This window comes from Nanorana parkeri, unplaced genomic scaffold (genome assembly GCF_000935625.1).
Source record: "Nanorana parkeri isolate BGI_ZX_2015 unplaced genomic scaffold, ASM93562v1 scaffold639, whole genome shotgun sequence".
NCBI lineage: Eukaryota > Metazoa > Chordata > Amphibia > Anura > Dicroglossidae > Nanorana > Nanorana parkeri.
Window position 1 is genome coordinate 163,893 of NW_017306907.1, and position 18,160 is coordinate 182,052.

The 18,160-nt window shown below is 43.2% G+C and overlaps 1 protein-coding gene across 1 annotated transcript in view; it reads right to left on the reverse strand.

Annotated features, from left to right (window-relative positions):
- The window catches only part of AASDHPPT (aminoadipate-semialdehyde dehydrogenase-phosphopantetheinyl transferase), a 49,529-nt gene that overhangs the window by 979 nt on the left and 30,390 nt on the right, over positions 1–18,160 (reverse strand). The window contains exons 5-7 of the mRNA XM_018563188.1: positions 8,396–8,517; positions 6,514–6,672; positions 2,729–2,806 (exon numbers count right to left, since the gene is read on the reverse strand). Of these exons, the coding sequence (XP_018418690.1) occupies positions 2,729–2,806; positions 6,514–6,672; positions 8,396–8,517 (359 nt within the window). The remainder of the gene's footprint in view (positions 1–2,728; positions 2,807–6,513; positions 6,673–8,395; positions 8,518–18,160) is intronic.

Here is an 18,160-nt window from a genome sequence, read left to right on the forward strand (position 1 = left end):
GGGGGGGGGGGGGGGGGGCATATGGCCTGGTATGGTATAGGAAGGGGGGTACAAAAAGTGGGGCTGCATGCTCACTGCCCTCCCTTTCTTGACCACCAAGGCTGCATGCCTCCATAAGTGTCTGCTTGGAATATTAATGGTTTCCATTGTAGCCATGTACTGGTTTATAATTTAACAAGGTAAAAACATCCCCCTGCTGACTTTAAAGAGCCATGCACATAAATATATACAGCTTTTCACGGCTATTAGTGCACGTTTTGCACCAAATTCACAGTTTGGTTTGTTTGGTTCTAGCTTTTCAGAAACGCATTTGCAATGTTCAGGAGGAATTTAGCATTTCCCTGGACACAAATACCAACCACTTTCATTAGGATTAGATTCAATTCAGAAGGTAGGGGGTTTAGCGCAGGTTCACACCATTTTTCAGACCAGATCTGGTCCGGAAAATGGTGTGAACCTGCCCGTAGTTCCAGTGCATTTCAGACCAGACAAAATGAGACATGCAGTATTTTTCTGGTCTGGTCTGGAACGGACTGCGCTGGTCCCGAGAATTGTACAGAGGCCAGAAATAGCATAGGGATACATTAGGATGCATTTTGGGTCCGGAAACAACCTGGTCTGATCTGGATGTGGTGTGAATGGGCCCTCAGTCAATGTGCCCCTTTAAATAAGAACTCCAGGAAGATACAAGAGACACAAATTAATGCAGCGTTGCATTTGTTAAAGCGGACCCTTTCAACCCCTCTCCTGTCTATGCCAGCTCCATTCTATTGCTGGGCACACGCCTTACAACCATCGCAAGACTTTTGTCTTGCGATGGTTGTAAGGTACTTAAAAAAAACGTACGATCTGCCTATCTTGGACAGGCAGATCGTACTTGCGATGATCGCAAGCCGCGCCCCCCTGGGGGGCGGGCTTCCGATGATCGCAATGCCGAACGGGCAGTGTGCGCTTGCACACACTGGCCCGTCCGGCTTTTTTCATACGAACATGCTACACACCTGCCGAACATCGTACGACACTCGGCGGGTTTTCGAACATGTTCGTAAGATAAAAGTCGTGCGACCTTACAGTAGTAGAGGTTGCACGGCTTCCACACACCTTACGATAATCGTAGATCGCGGGATTTCCCGCGAATATCGTACGATTATCACAAGGTGTGTGGGTACCTTATCTCTTTTCAGAGCTGTATATTAACCCATTTACCTCCCTTATCCTGCACACCTACACAATAACTCCTTCACCTCCTTTTCCCTCTGTGTGTGATCTGTATATTTAATGTATCTAGTGCACCATTACCAAGCTCCATGTTTTAACCCCTCTCAATACTGACATATTTCTTAATTTCTGAAAAATTGTGGCATAAATTTTCTATTTTCCAAAAAAGGGTCATTTCAGAGGTTTACTTACTGTTCTGACATTTAATTTTTGGCTATGTCCTATTGTAGAAAATAAAGTTTTAACATTATAGAGTTAAGAAAGTTATTAAATATCATGAAAAGAAAGCTCTAGCTATCTAAATAAATATATATAAAATTAATTTGGACACAGTGTTGTGTAATTGTCCAGTAATTCTCACTCAGACTATCACAGAACTGAAAAGTGGCCTGGTGAATGGCGTTAAACATGGTGGTACTGAAGTGGTTAAAAGAATAAAACAAAGGAAAATGGCATTATTGCATAAACAATTATGTTTTTGTTTTGAATGTATGCCTTGTCATATGCTTTAAAGAATACAGTGGGGTCCTCTCTCCACCCTCCATTCTCCTGACTGGACGGTGAAAGATTAGCAGCAGACTGACAAGGTCACCTCTTTGCTCACTCCATTCTCGTATCAGAATTTAAACTCATATGCACTCATGATTAATACATATTTAACGGCATAGAGTGTGTTTTACCTCAGCCTGGAGTTCAGCTTCAATTCTCGTAATATATTCAGGCAAATAAAGTTTGCAAACATAACCTTTCCTCTCCTTTTCCTGTCCTCTGAGAGCTGTCATTAAGGGCCTAGCCAGTTTACATTTCTTTTATGTTTACATTAGCCTCCATATGATGCCACCATTTCCAGGAGCTCCGGTGCTCTGTAAGTAATGAGTTCCATTAACTCACTGCATCCCTCTGGATGTGCATGCTTCTAAAGGTTTGCTCACAAATGCCTAGCACAGGTTACAATGGCTATTCTACACAGCAGGGGTAGCTAAACTTTGGTCCTCCAGCTGTTGAGGAACTACAAATCCCATAAGGCATTGCAAGACTCTAACAAACACATGCATGTATTCCAGTTGGACTACCCCCACAATGCAGGAGGCAACTGCTTGTTTTTGTCTAGGTTTAAAAAAAAAATTATACTCACGCAATGCTCCGAGCCGGCCGGCTTTGACAGCACTCCCTCCTGCCTGTCTGCTCCTACACTGCAACGATTGTATGTCCCTCAGCGTTCTTATGTCCTATACACTTTATATAGAACGTGATGACTCAGGGACCTTAGACTGCTGTGGCAGAGGGGGAGCGAGGCGGAAGGTACTGGTTTAAGAGCCAGCTGACTCAGAGGATCTGGTGAGTATGACTTTTTTATTTTTAAACCTAGACGAAAACTGCAAGGGTTAATAAAATTTGTGCCCCAAGTTCTTGTTTAAATAAAGCTGCCAGGGTATTAACACACTGGGCACACCCTGGTAGAAGACAACAAGCATTCCCTTGCAGCATACACTTAAAGATGTTAGTTTACCTTTGAAGTCTGTTCTCTGTTTGTATTTGTGTCCCCCAAGGCAACAGCAACATGATGCTTGTCATCCAGAAGTATTTCCTATAAAATTCAATCAAAATCCATTAATATTTACTGAACACCGGAGTCTACCGCAAGGTATTTGTATTCTGAGGCATTTTATATGATCTAAAAGGCTGGCATTCTTAAAGTGATCCTGTCAGCAGCTGTGTATGTAAAACTCTCATCTGAGAGCACAACCCACAAGATGCCCACTATCTCCGACTGCTGGTATACCTTCCTCAGTTGCTCCTCTTTGAAACTAGTTTCACTTTGTTAGCAGAGACCTGACTTAAAGCGGACCTTTACCCTCCTTGACTAAGAATCACATCAGCATACCGCTCTGCATGCTGATATGAAATCCTCTAACATTCATTAGCTAAACAAACATATTTTTATTTTACTTACAATTTCTTTTTTTCCTCTTCCTGGTCCACTTTGGCACAAATGATGTAATCATGCCTAAGCATTGCCTCCTGGGAAGGATACATCAGCAGACCATTGCTGGGCAATCTATTCTCATGAGATCTCAGAGAAAAGGTGCCCATACACTGCACGATTATCGTACGATAATCGTATGCGATCGGTTTTTCGTACGATAATCGAGCAGTGTGAACGGAGACGTGCGACCGTTTCTACTGTACGGTCGCACGTCTTCTGTCGAACCAGCATGTTCGAAAAATAGGAAGTGAGGAGAGATCTAGCAACCTGCCCTTAGTTAAAATGGCCACTGTCAGAAGAATGGGGAGAAAAAAAAGATATGTAAAGAATAAAAATCTGGCAATTATTTAGAAGTACCTGTTTGTAGATTGACATTGTTAAAAATGTCTAAAGATGCCTTGGTTGTTATTATGAAGAAATCAGTAAAGTTCCTCTTTAAGGACTAAAGCCGGTGTAGCCAAACTCCTGCCCTCTAGCTGTGGTGAAACTACAAATCCCATGATGCATCTCTCTCCGGGAGTCATGTCTAACTGTGAGAATCTTGCAATGCCTCATGGGATTTGTAGTTCCACCACAGCTGGACGGCCGGAGTTTGGCTACCCCTGGGCTAAAGCCTGTTAACTGCCACCCCCTGTCCAATGATTTTTATGACTGCAGAACACTCTCACTAGACAATATAATGGCAGCTGGCAAGATTTAGGCCACATCTCAAGCCCCTAATAACACAGTGAAACTAGTATCAGAGAAGCACAAAGTGGCTCAAAGCTAACAGAGGTAGATGTCGGCTATACTGAAAAGTTTAAATTGGATGAGAGGTTTACTTGCTTCCTGCATCCATCGCTAATTTAACATTGCCTAAGGAAAGGGAATTTGGTTTCATTACATAATCCTGAGCTTCTGGCAGCCAGATAAGCGTGTTTAAATACGTGATACATGGTTTATTCTGACGTAGGAAAATGTATACTTCAAAAACCGACATCAAGATTAAAGATTTTGTATCAATATGCACAGCTGCCATGCACATAAATTATTTACACACACAGTGATTCACTTGGAAAGATGGTGAAAAGCAGAACATAAATAAAACAGAATAATGCTTAATTCCGCTGGGAAAGGAGTGCTTCCAGAAAAACTGCAATCTAACATGGCCATAGAGAAAGTTCCCAGGCTATTCACAAAAAGGAGAAGTAAACTATCTAGGACAACAGCTGGAACTACTGAACTGGAAAGTGAGCTGAATTGGAGAATGTTTCCAAATCAGCTATGTTGTCCCAGATTGTTCACTTCTCCTGTCTTCTCCAAACTCTTCACCGTTTTGTGAATAGACCTGTTAGTAGCATTCTAAGTCCTTTAGATATAAAACAAATATCAGTTTTATATTTGTTTTCAGTACTAGTGCTTTGAAACCATCAGAATTCTATTTTTTGTCACCAGAGATGCAGATGGAGGCAGAAGAGGGGCGCAGGCAAAGAAGCAGCTTTGGTACCCCCATCCCTTCAACTGACACTGTGAAGGAAGCGCTCCATTCCCATTGTCTGTACTGACATGCCCCCCAACAAATGCTATTGAGGACATAATATGAAGTGACTGACAGGTGCACAGCATTGACCAATTCTCTATCTCCCTAGTTTACTGCAGGAACACTAAGGTTGTAGTTGGGCTCTTATAAGAGTCACCAGGCCCTAGGCTCCTGTCTAGGTTGACTTGTGGATTATTTAGGCTCTGTGTCCCCTGTGCAAATAGTGCAGGATCACTGTGCCTACTGGAATCCTTTTCAATGTCAATTGAAGTGATAGGAAGGGCAATGATGCTACCTGGCCCAAGGCTCCATTCTGCCTTAAAGAGGAACTCCAGAAATGGTAAAAATTAACCCTTGCGGTGGGGCTACCCCTGCATGGTAAGGGTTAAGTACTCATTTTGGTCTAGGGGCTAAAATAAAGAAGATATACTCCCATGACCTTCGGTCCCGACTGGCTGCTAGACTGCTCCCAGCAGCCTCTTCCCCCCCCGGTCTCCAGCTATCTAAGGACCTGTGACGCCATTACATCTATGTAGTGGCTGCAATCGTTTTCTTTAGAAGGCTCTTTTCCACCTGGTAATCCTGCAAATAACACACTTCCGATGCCTTCATGTCTATACTGTCCCCTCCAATAAATCTATGGCTGTTACATAGACTGCACTTCTATTCATCTACATTACATGGTGGGGTGCTGGGATTAGAAGGCTTCTTGGTGCTCTCTTATGCGTACAGGAAGTGACAAAGACACCCAATTCCTGCCAAGATCATCTGGTATTTTCTATACTTGCTGAAAATGTTCTTGGACTGAAAAGTGAAAAGTAAAGCAGCCAATGCATTTAAGGATTGGTAAGCTGCAAAATATAACCTTTTTGTTTTTGGGTTAAGATACAATTTAATCTGCCTCTGGCTTTGCATGTCACTGTTAAGCGACCTTAGCTCCAGTGATACCTGTAAAGAGGAAAATGTTACTGGTTACACTCAAATCCGACTCCCCAATTACTTGAGTCACTCATCCCTGACTCTCCAAAGATCTGAGGCACTCAAACCTGACTCTCCAATGATATGGGTCACTCAAACCCAACTCTCCAATGACTTGAGTCACTCATCCCTGACGCTCCAATGATCTGAGTCACTCAAACCGGACTCTCCAATGGCTTACCTAATAATTCAGTCTCCAGTGACCTCACTTAAACCTGACTCTCCAGTAACCTAACCTAGCACAGCCAGGCATACCATGCTAGAAGGGAACTTCAAGCCCATCTTTGGGCAAACAACAAAAGTAACCATGGAGTGAGGCTACCCCTGCACTACAAGGGTTAAGGCCTTGTTTTTGTCTAGGGGCTGGAGTAAAGAAGATTTACCTACCAGAACCCTGTTCCCCTGGCAGTTGGTGCTCGGTTCTTCTCTTACCTCCAGCATGTCCCTCGGCATCCTCATGTCTTCTGCAGGTCTATGGAACCTGCATTAAATGTGGTGGTGTCAGCAGTCCTTAGACTGCCGTTGAAAAGGGGAGATGAGGCTGTGGGAATGGGTCTAGCAACCCCAAGGGAGCTAGTGGGAATGGGAATCAGGTAAGTAAATCTGCTTCACGCCAATCCCCTAGATAAAAATGAGCACTGCAAGGGTACCTTTTTTTTTTGTTTGCCCGGAGATGCTGCAGCTTTGCAGTTCCTAAACATACTAAAATTTAGCATGAACAGGAAAACGGCATTGTACAAATTTATGACCGAAGGTTGTGTTTTCCTCGTTTTTACAGTCAATATGGAAATGTTACCTCATGCGTTCTTACCTCAAAAAAACAGTTTTCAGGTTCCTCGTCCAGCCACATTCTGGTCTCTGTGTAAACCTTTCCGACCTCCATAGTTATAGGTGAGACTTCAAATTCGATGCGCTGCAGACTAAAGCCTAGGCCGACCCCTATGGCTTTTATAAAGCTTTCTTTTAGAGCCTAAAAGCAGAAACACAGGGTCTGCCAAGATTCAGAATTTATTGTAACAAAATACCATTCATTATTTACTGCGCTCTTTTCACAAAATCTGAACATCTCTGCTCAGTCATCCTTATGAACGTTCAACGCCTTGAAATAAAAAATGTATAAAGACTTGTCAGCAAAATAAAAACACACAGGAGCATTATGTGGTTTGTGTCAGTGCTGCGGTAAACCTCTGTTCTCTCCACAGCAAGAAACATATGTTTGTTTCTGAAACATTACACTGCTTAGCAGGATGGTGCCAGATGATTAAGGAAAATGTGAAAAGCATGCTTAAGCACTACTGAAACAGTCTGCAGATGGGATTACTATGAAGAAAATGCAGTAACGTGTCTAGAGGTCCATGAATCTAACGCTGAATTCCAGGCAAACAGTAAAATACACTTTTGAAATTCATATATGGGAGCTGTTTTACCTAGGGATGCACCCATACCGATACTAGTATCGGTGCCGATACCGAGTATTTGGGTACTCGTACTTGCCCAAATGCGGCAACGGAACTTCTGGTATCAGGAAGCCAGGCAGCGAGTCATTACACGCTGCCTGGCTTCCAGATTGGCTCGGAAGCTGGTGCCATGTTCCCTCGTCTCCAGTGAGCATGGAGCTGGCTTCCCTGCCAATCAGGAAGCCGGCGCCATGAAATGACTTGCCGCCTGGCTTTCTGATTGGTTGCGAAGCCCGTCAATCAGAAAACCAGGCAGCGAGTCATTACCCGCCCCCCGGCTTTCTGATTGGCCAGAAAGCTGGCTCAATGCTTCCTGGTGATGAGGGAGCATGGGGACGGCTTCCCTGCTAACCGGGAAACCGGGGGGCAAGTTATTACATGCTGCCCGGCTTTCTCAATGGAACTCCTGGTAACGGTAAGTATCGAAAAAAAAATATTGTTACTCGTAGTCGATACCAAAAGACTGGTATTTGTGAATTCCTTAGTTTTGCCATACAAAGGATTCGTATCTCTGTTCAGCAAGTCCTGAAATTTACACAGCCCTGGTATACAGCACAGCCAGGCTAGAGACCCACCTTTTTACTTCTGCAGTCCAGCTAGGTCACCTCCCTGCCCCTAGCCTGATATTACACAGTAAGGCCCCATTCAAACAGTGCGGATTGCCGCGCGATTTCCACCGCGATATCGCACATTTTTGCTGCGCGATATATCGCGAGAAGTCGCCGGCCAATGATTTTCAATGGAGCTGTCTTAATGTACAGCTTCATGTCGCCGGTCGCAAGTCATGCCTGCAGGACCCTTTTTTCGGTGGATGTGGCGCGATTTTTTTATTTCTTTAATGCAGCCGGCCGGTGAAGTTCGTGCTACCGTCGCTGGATCGTCGCTGGAATGTCGCCCCGAACAGTCGCGCTATCATGCCGCGTGAATCCGCTTCTAAAGGTATGACGTTTAGTGTGAATGGGGCCTTAAGGAACAGCAACAGGCTAAGAACTTCATCCCTCTGCTGTCTACTTCTGTCAGAATGCTTCTTGTCAGTATATTTGCATGCATCACGCCCGATTGGTGTTACATAAATATAAAAGACCAGTTTCATGGAAAAATGTATGCCGGAATATCTAAAAAACCTTTTCTCTATTTATTGTTCCAGTATACTACACAGCACGGGCTATGTGGTGACACGATACGTCTATGGAGCCCAGCTGTTACTTCCTAGCTGGTCCGGAGCCTGTGATTTACCCAGTGTCTGTAGAACATGTCTAGCTGAGCCCAGTCGCCGGCCATGCTCTTGATGGAGTGCCATTCTCTCTCAGTGAACTGACGATGCATGAGACGAAAGAACTCTTCAGTCGAGCCGCTGCCTGCAAAATTGCAAACATAAATTTAAATGGTCTGGCTAAACACAATATTTTTCACTTTTAACAAGTAAATGTGACCTTGCAGTAATAAGCTCCAGCTCAGTAATGGGAGAATCAAGCTGAAGATTTACAGCGGCGCTCCATCCCTGTAATTTATATAAATTACTTTGTATAGTACAGTATAGCCTCGTTTTGAGAGCAGGACTAATGGCACCTGGAAACCCAGCCAGGCTCTGCACTGTAGTATCAAATAAAATATTGTTTTTACACGGAGGCCTTCATACATCCATCCACTCAAACAAGGTAAAAATAGGAACATCAGCAATAAAAATAGCAATAAAAAATAAAAACCAGATTGGTCGTCAGAAAAAGTATGAAACAGATGTTAACATAACGAGGTGCTACAGCTAAGTTTGAAGCTGAACTCCAGACATATATATTATACAGCTGTGTAATCAGTACAGGGTAGATGTACTGTACTGTGAATCTTAACTGAATGACAAAGTGTAAGAGCAATGTGTATAATCAACAATTGCCCTTTTTAAAAAAATAAAATAATTGTTTTCACCTATTTTCATTCTTTGTTGAATCTCAGTGCTGCTTGTGACGTACGCCCGGCCCAGACCCGCTATACGTCAATCCAACGTGACCACACACAAGTCTGAACCGAGCGTGAGCGTCACAAGGACGTGGCGATACCACTCTCAGCCTCACCCTACGCAGAGATTTCCCAGCTCGCAGGACACAATCTCACAATCGTCACCAGGTTGGTTAACTCCACAGTTAACCCTTTACCCACCAAACTTCCACTGCCACCATGTGTTTTTTTCGGAAAACACAAACCGTGCCCAGCAAATGCTGTGACAATTTAAACACCTAAACAATGCCTGTGATACCGCTGCCCTCCCAGACAAGGATATGACAGGATTCACTAGACAGTAGCGCTCTTCAGAGAGCAAGGATACTTTAAGTTCGTATCTAGAGCGTAGAGATAAGCTTAACGATTTTTAAGATTGTCCTTTAATAAAAGAAACGGTGCAGAAAATATACAGAAAAATATTTAAGAAAAAGAGACAAAATATATATACAGCAACAAAATACAAGGGAATAAAAGAAGAATACTCAACAGTCCTGGAATTGTGAGTTCTGACAGAGTTCAGAGTTCAATATGCAAAAAGGGAAGACTGCATGGCTCTTCTTCAAGCACGCTTCCAGCAGATAATTCCAAAGATAAAAGGGGAACTCTTCTGCGATGTTAAGTCTTCTAGTTCCTCGATGATGTTTTAAAAAACCAGAGCCAACTCTAGTCGCCTTGACAGAATATTTTATAAGCCCATTTTACTCTATCCCCGCACAATTCCAAATTATTAAATGTAGCTTGATTTTATACATAGGTTTTATGACTTTCGTGTGAATGCTGGGTCACCACCTCTTCCAGACCTGCTTGTTTATATAACTTGTCCATTTGTAATAGATGAATGCTGGGTGCCATGCCTTTAATTAACGCCATAAAAGGCTTAAAGAGATATTTTGGAATTTCACTAGGGCTGGGCAATAAAAGATCACAGCCAGATAAGCAGATCTCTATTCTGGAGAATGTAGAGGGACCTGCCAAATGACTAATTGAAGACTACATTTGCTCTGACGGGGGGAAACAAACAAATTATATTTTTTAATATTCAGACTCAAATCCCCCATTATCGTCACACTGCTGATCCCTTGCAGCCACTTCCTGTCTACATGCACTCCTCCGATGGCTGCCTAGCATTTCTAAGTATAGGTTTGCTAACAGTGACAACAGTGGACCATCCACATGTAAAGTGTGTTAAAACAGCCACACAGTCTCCATTAGAAGTCTGTGTGACACAGTGACACTGTAGACCACAATTGGGAGACAGGGTCAAAGTGTTCAGGTAAAGAAAAGTCACTAGCACTCCAGCATAAATACAAGTCAATATTAATTGACTATTAAGTGTCACATCCTCACAGGCGATGTTTTGGAACCGCATGGTTCCTTCCTCAGGCAAAACAGAGATTATTGCCTGAGGAAGGAACCATGCGGTTCCGAAACGTCCCCTGTGATAATGTGACACTTAGTAGTCAAAAAATATTGACCTGTATTTACGCTGGAGTGCTAGTGACTTTTCTTTACCTGGATTCATTTTGTGGAGGCACCCGTTGTCATTTTAGCACCCACCCAAATTTTCTGGGTTTTTCACCGGTCAGGAGTGCAATTGTCACCCTATTACAGGAAGTACCTGAACAAGTACCATCATGGCAGGATCACCAGGTATTATTTTAATGAAAGCTGCTGATTTAAAAATACTGAAGATGACTTCTGAAATGTAAATTACATATTAAATCCTAATTTAGCGATTGGGTTTACACATACCTTAAGAAATCGTTAAAATTAGTTTTATAGGTACCAAAATTTGGCTTGGTCTCAGCCAATTGCATTTCTCTGTATAGCAGACTGAGTGAGGGAGGGGAAGTACCAGGAGACAATCTAGAGTTCTGCATGCAGTTGTGCTGAGAAGGCGTAAGCTAACAGAAGGAGAGAATGGGGTGACCTCATCAATCATCGGCTGCTCCTTCACTGTGCAATCAGCAGGCTGGGTGTTGGGACACCAATGCTTCCCTAAACTATAACAGATAAAGCTGTTTAATCCTCCTGACCGTCCTGTGTAATTCAAAGGAATTAATAGATGGAAATGCAAATACAGCTCCCCTGTATGTATTTCATCTGTGCATTTAGGTGCTTGCATGGAGTACACATGTAAACTGTTTCTTCACTAAAACATTATGATAATCAGTAGGGATGCACAGATACCGGTATTTTGGTATCGAGTACGAGTACCGATATTTTTTTTTCCGGGACTCGCCGATTACGAATACTGAGTACCCGTAAGTCCAGGCAGCCAGGCAGCGTGTAATGACTTGCCACCTGCCTTCCTGATTAGCCGGGCAGCGTGTAAAGACTTGCCACCCGGCTTCCTGATTAGCAGAAAAGCCGTCCCCAAGCTTCTCGACACTAGGTGACGAGAAAGCATGGAGGCGGCTTTCTGGCCAATCAGGAAGCTGGGCGCTGTGTACTGACACAGCGCCTGGCTTCCTGTTTGGCCGGGAAGCCAGCTCCATGCTCCCTCGTCGTGAGGTGTAATGACGCGCTACCTAGCTTTCTGATACCGGAAGTATCGGGTATTGGGTTAGGCACTGGAGCATTTGGGCGAGTACGAGTACTCACCCAAATACTCGACATCGGCACCGATACTGATACTAATATCGGTGCATCCCTAGTAATCAGTCATGGAAAATGCCTTGTAAGTATCCTTACTGCTACTCTCTGACTTCTGATGCCCGGGTTACATACTAGCTCTGGTGTAGTATAACCGAGCCTATCCAGCTTCACTGTAAGGTCTCATTCATATGGACTGCAAGGGGGCAGTAAAACGACATGGTTGATGTGAGGTTTTACATCTACCCACTGCAATAGTAGCATGCGGCGGAACAGTGCTGTATACATTGCTTTGGCCGCAATGCTTTGCAGTGCAGCAAAAAATATATAGCATGTTGCACTTGACAGGCAGTGCATTTTGCAAAACACCACAATTGCAATGAATGGGACAAACCATAACCACGTGAATATGCAGTTGTGGCGTGGTATTGCAAAAGAAAATCACCATTGGGATCAAAAAAAAAAAAGACCTGCATACAGGAGGCAGCAGTATTGCCTCCTGAATGCTGGGCAGCCGCTGCTCCACCATGGGTTGCTTTTCAGAGGGCACCGGAGGCTGCAGCCCGTGTGAACAAGGCCTAAGTGTGGCTACTCTCTTGGAAGTTGTATTCTTTCCGCTGAGGCTGTGGTGAGAAGGAGTAGACGGACTGGTACCCCTATATATCTGTAACTTTTAGAGTTGGTTGGTCGTTTGTTATAAGGGGCGTGGAAGGTGAAGTATAAAGAGATTGAATGTGTATTTGAATTTGTGCATATAAGGCCATAACATTTCGTTTAAAAACTTTTCAAGACTCATAACCAAGTGATTTCCTATTGGGGGGGGGGGGGGGGGGGGGGGAGTGTAGTGGACGCCATAGCCATTGGTATCCCAGCTGAAATATGTTGGTTTCTGACTAAGACAAGCTGGTGTAATGTAGAGTACTGCCAAGAACTGTAGCTGGCTGGACATTATTTTTGCTAGAAGTTTGTAGCCCACATTAAGAAGATAATTGGGTGATAGAAGGTAGGCATTGATTCTTTTAGGGTTTGAGTATTAGTGTTGTGTGGGTTTCAGTAAAAGTAAGAAATTAAGTTTGTTAGGATCATGTGGAATAGTTGCCTTACGAATACGGTCACATAGGGTTCTAAAGGTTTATCAAATTCAGATATAGAGCATCAGGACCAGGTGTTTCAGGATTGGGCGATGGTTTTACAGCCTGAAGGTGCCCATACACCTTGCGATTATTGTTCGGAAATCGAACATGAACATGTTTTCAAACGAAAATCGATGGATTAGTGGCGTTTCAGTACAGAACATGAACACTGCACATGTGCAGACGAAAATCCGTTCTGTCGATCGACAAAATTTGGCCAGTTAGTATTGTTAACGAACGATAATCGAAATCGACATTGGTCTGTGCATGATGGGGTATTCGAGCAGAAATTGAATGACGGTTCGATGAGGGCACAGAAGAAATCGAACGATAATCGTAAAGTGTATGGCCAGCTTTAGCTATTTCTCCTAGTTCTGCTGGGGGCTTGAAAGACTCCTTGTGAGAAGGTGTAAGTTTGGGTATATTAGCCATGTGAAGCATATCATGTATAGAGGAAATGTCTGGGGTTGGGGTAGAGTATATGTTTTGTTGTGTCCTATATAATCTGCCCAAAGTGGGGTTTGTAAGTGTGTGAATCCCACTTTTAGGGCTCCGTGGTGTAGCCACTTTATGGTAAAAGGGAGTCAGTTCAGTTACAGTCCATTCACACATTTTTAATAGATGCACAGATTTGTGTGAGTTTGTGGCTACACTACAGTCTGTTGGGGGGCAGAACGAGCTGAAATCTGCCAAAAAATTGCACATGTACTTTTTCCCGCTTTGCGCACATTTGCATCGCTGTTTATGTTTCGAGCATGTAAATATGCCTAGGTGTGCCAATGGAAATATTTGCGTTTAAAAAAAAAAAAAAAAAAAAGTGCTTTCCACAAAGCCTGCATATATAGGTCAGAGGAAATGGGTTGAATGATGCTGGCCATGAGAATAAGGGCATTGTATGTCTGAAAAAAAATTGTGCGGGGGATAGCTCTGGTTTGAAAGTGAACATTGCAACAAAACCTGCCATGTTTATCTTGTAATGGGTTATTCAATATTATCTTGTTATTTTACGCTGGGGTTATGCTTTAACCTGCTCAATGGATATTTCCTTTTGGAGTCTATCTACCTGCCACTACAGAAGTGGATCGTTGCCCAACTGAGCCAAAAACAGCTAGATTGAGTGATTGTCATCTCATATCTATAGGATTCTCTACAGCATGTAACTGCTTAGTAATGTACAGCCTTCCAAACATTAGCATTCACAGAGAGCTGAGAGCAGTGTGCAGTCTGAGCCCCTATCTGAAATCACCAGCACTGATCAGCTGGTAACCAGGGGAGGTGCTGGCCAAGATACCCATTTATGAGAGCATCTACTGCACCACCATTTCCCCCCTAATAACCAAGCAAGCCTCATCCATGTATCCAAAAACCATATATGAATGTTTCAACTGAAATAAAAAAGGCAGACCATTCAGAAAGTCTGGTGGTGAGCGTGCACAAAACCCAGAGTTTAGAAGCCTGATGAAATTTAAGGGCTTTACTACAGATTTAGCTTATTAGTGAGATCAATAGCTCATTTTGCAGCAAATCAATACCTTCACCATGACCATGGCAAAGAAAGATTACTCAGAAATACCCAATAAAACATGCCAGGTAATGAACTAAGAAACAAATACCAGTGTGTTTGGATTTGCTTCTGGTTTTTAAAAAAGGAAAAAAACAAAAACAAACTATTAAATACACAATCAACAAGTTTTACCAGCTAACCCATCTCTCACACACCCTGAACAGACTTAAAGACATAATCAAAAAAAATTAAAAATCCCACCCCAACTGCACCAGCCACTGTTCCAGGCAGAGGGTGAAAAGCTGAACACTAGGCCTGAATGACATCACCTCAATGCCACTGGAAGACTTTAGGACCCTATCAGGACTTCTTGAGGAACCTGTAATAGACACTTCTAACAGCCGATAGGCAGCATTCATGTCAGCCGGAAGAACTAATCATGACTCGGATCGATTAAATGATTGTTTTTATCTGGAAGATTATATTTTATGGACAATATTTTAAGTTGTTTGTGACATCAGGGTTGGGAAGATAGAGAAGCTAGGTCTCTGTGGAGAGCATAGTTTCCGATACTCCTGGAGGTTTTGGACATGCTCGAGAATAAAAAACATATTTCCAGCATGGTGGTGGAGCGAAATTCATATATAAAGCAATCCTAAATTATGAGACCATGGCTGACATCAGGGCTAAGAAAGATGAGAAGCTAGGTGGAGGTCACAGTTTCCAACACTTCCAGAGTCGTTGGAGGTGCTTGAGAATATAAAGCATGTTTCCTGCATAGCAGGAGAGTGAAATTCATATATAAAGCCTTTCTGAATTATGGTTATATTATGTAACCAGCTTTAAGATGACTAAACACTAATAGATTAGCTAGGTTCCATCAGCAAAAGTTAATTGAGTAACCGACTTTTGTTGAGCCAGCAGAGCCACCCAATGTAATTTTGCCCAATTTCTGTAAATTGGCTGGAATTCTAACAGTGCATGGCAAAGTTTACTCAGTATGTTTATCTGGTTAGGCACAGGGTGGTGACACGGTAAGTACAGATACTCTTCACTTAATGACTGAGTTCCTATGACTAGGTTGCAGGGACATGCGGTCAGAGCCTCACCTAGTATTATGGAGGAAAAAGCTGTCAGCTTCAAGCCTGAAGCTAAGAGCTTTTTCTACATTTAGATCAGCTTCTAACAGGTTACAGAGCAGGGAAATCCTCACCGCTGTGTAGCCTATAATGGATGGAGCGCTGTCTGTTAGTTACAGGCAGTGCTACATCTGACTTTTGACAGCTAAGTTAGGTTGCACAGCAGTGGCTTCCCCACTGCTTGTGTAACCTAACATAGTGAGGCAAGAGCTGCAACAGCCTCTACTTGCTGTTAGAGCAGTGGTTCTCAACCTGTGTAACCTCGGGACCCACATGTTTCCTTGGTCATTAAGGCGTGACCCAAAAATGATTTCAGTTCTGAAACATTTTAATTTATTACACAAAACAACTTGTGCAGTATTCAGCAATATATATATATATATATGAACATTTTGAACAGTAAACAACTGAAAGTAAATGGCAAAGCTCCATTGGTCCAAAAAAACCCAAACAAAAACACTGAGGACATCGATCTCAATGCCTCACCAGTGACGAGCAAGTGAGGGACAGGGGGCTCCTCCCTTCTCCCTCCTCGGTGAGGCTAGGGTGGGCTGGAGGTGGGGCAGAGGTGGGCTGGGGGCGGGGCGTGCAGGGGGAAATGCCTCGCTTACCATGGACTAAACTGCGAGGAATAAAGGATACCAACTCTAATGTACAGTACAGTGTACAATGCCTATTGATCGGAGAGCTGGTCATAAGATCATACGGTCGATTACTTAGCTTTGCATACTGTAAATACCCAAGTTCTTGTACAGTGTACAATAATGACCAGTTAGAGAGTTGGTCGTAAGTCCGAACTGTCGATTACTTCGCTTTGCATACAGTAAATACCGGAGTTCTTGTTCTGGTCATAAGTCCAAACGGCCCTTAAACAGGCTAGTCATTAAGTGGGGAGTATATGTATTATACATAAGGTATTGGCAGCAGTCCAAACAAAAATATTACTTATATCAATAAAACAGAGTTAAATTCCTCATGATGAACACCCGCTGTTACAAGCAGCTTAGTCTGAAAGATTAAAAGAGTGCCAATCCTGTATATAAATGGGCACTGAGGGACACTAGAAACTGTCAACAAAAACAGATTGCATGTTCTTGTTTTCTTTGTGCCCCAGAGAAAAAACTAATTCAAATGTTTTAGTGCGGCCGTCCAATCGCTCTCTGAGATAAAACATACATGGGATAGAAAAAAGACTTCTTCTGTAATGTGCTTCCTGCCATAGGAACACCAGTCACAACTTTTACAAGCTGCAGTTTTTCACTACAAAAGGCTTTCACAACAAACATCCGTATGTCGGGCCCGCAGAGGACACTGCCTATGATGAAAGCTGCAAAAAGCGAGCCTCTGCAGCCAACAAATGCGGACAGCAAAAAAAAGGTTATATGACTGTGGACTTAAACCACAAAAGAGCAAGAGATAAAAGTACCGCCTTCCTATTATGGCGGTACAGAAAATAAGCTAGTGGTCGCCTTCATACAACTGTACAATGCATAGGAATCTACAAAGTGCTGATAAAACTGGACAGTCTAAGTCATACCCAATAGCAACTAGTCAAAATTGAACTTTTCAATAAGCTGAACTTTAAAGTGGACCTTTCAGTACCTTTACAAGTCTGCATGAATAAATTCCCATCACAATTTACAGAAACAGCATAACTTTTCCAAAAAATAGCTACATATATAGGTAATAGAAATGAACTCTCATACAAGTTATTGGCACCAAAAATTAAAGTGAATAGAAAGGCCAGACTTTTTAGCTTTGGATAGAGTGTTGAAGGGTGAGACTACCTGCCACATTTTGTCTGTGCCTCCGCTGGGGAGATACACCCCTTCGGGTCCTTTTACATGGGCAGTCCAATCGGGTCCATCTGCCAGTTTTTCAGGCGGACCCGATTGGATGCCCAATGCTAGTCTATTGGCAGCCGGGTCTAAATGGATGGGCATTTGTTTACATCAGGTTACCCCCAGCTCCGGCCAGGAAGAACAAACAGAACAGAGTTCTGTTTTGCAGGACCTAATCGTGCCGGATCGGGAGTAATCGGATGTAAACAGCCGCATGTCAGAAAGTGTTGAAGCCAAAACATAGAACGACATGGGACCTGGCAGTTTTAGTCCTGGAGGAAAAAACTGGAAAGACATGAATGTAACAGTAGCGGCGTCTGATCAGGGGAGGAATCGTGCACGGATCCCCTCCTGATCAGCCGGTGTGAAAGGGGTCTGATTTGTCCTGGTGACCATGGTCAGGAAGGGGAAATCTGAAATTTTAGTGTTGTCTTGTGAGCAAGAGGTGAGGGGAAATCTTTCTAAGAGGATAAATGTTCTGATGACAACTAAGATTGGAAATCCCCCCCTTGGGGAAGATTTTCTTTTGTATGTCCAAGACAGTAAGTGAAGGGCAATCCCTCAGTACACAGACAGCAAAACAATAAACTGATAGTCATTTTTCCCTTGCCCTGTTCTACCCAAAACTAAATTAAAAAGTTTCAACTGAAACAGGTCTTTTACCACTTCAGGATGTAGAATGTTTGAGATACAGTATGTTCTAAAGAACTTTAACAAAGTTTTTAGGATATATCTCTTACGTTCAGCTCCTTTCCTCTTGCCGCTGCCCTGCCCCCCCCCCCCCCCCCCCCCCC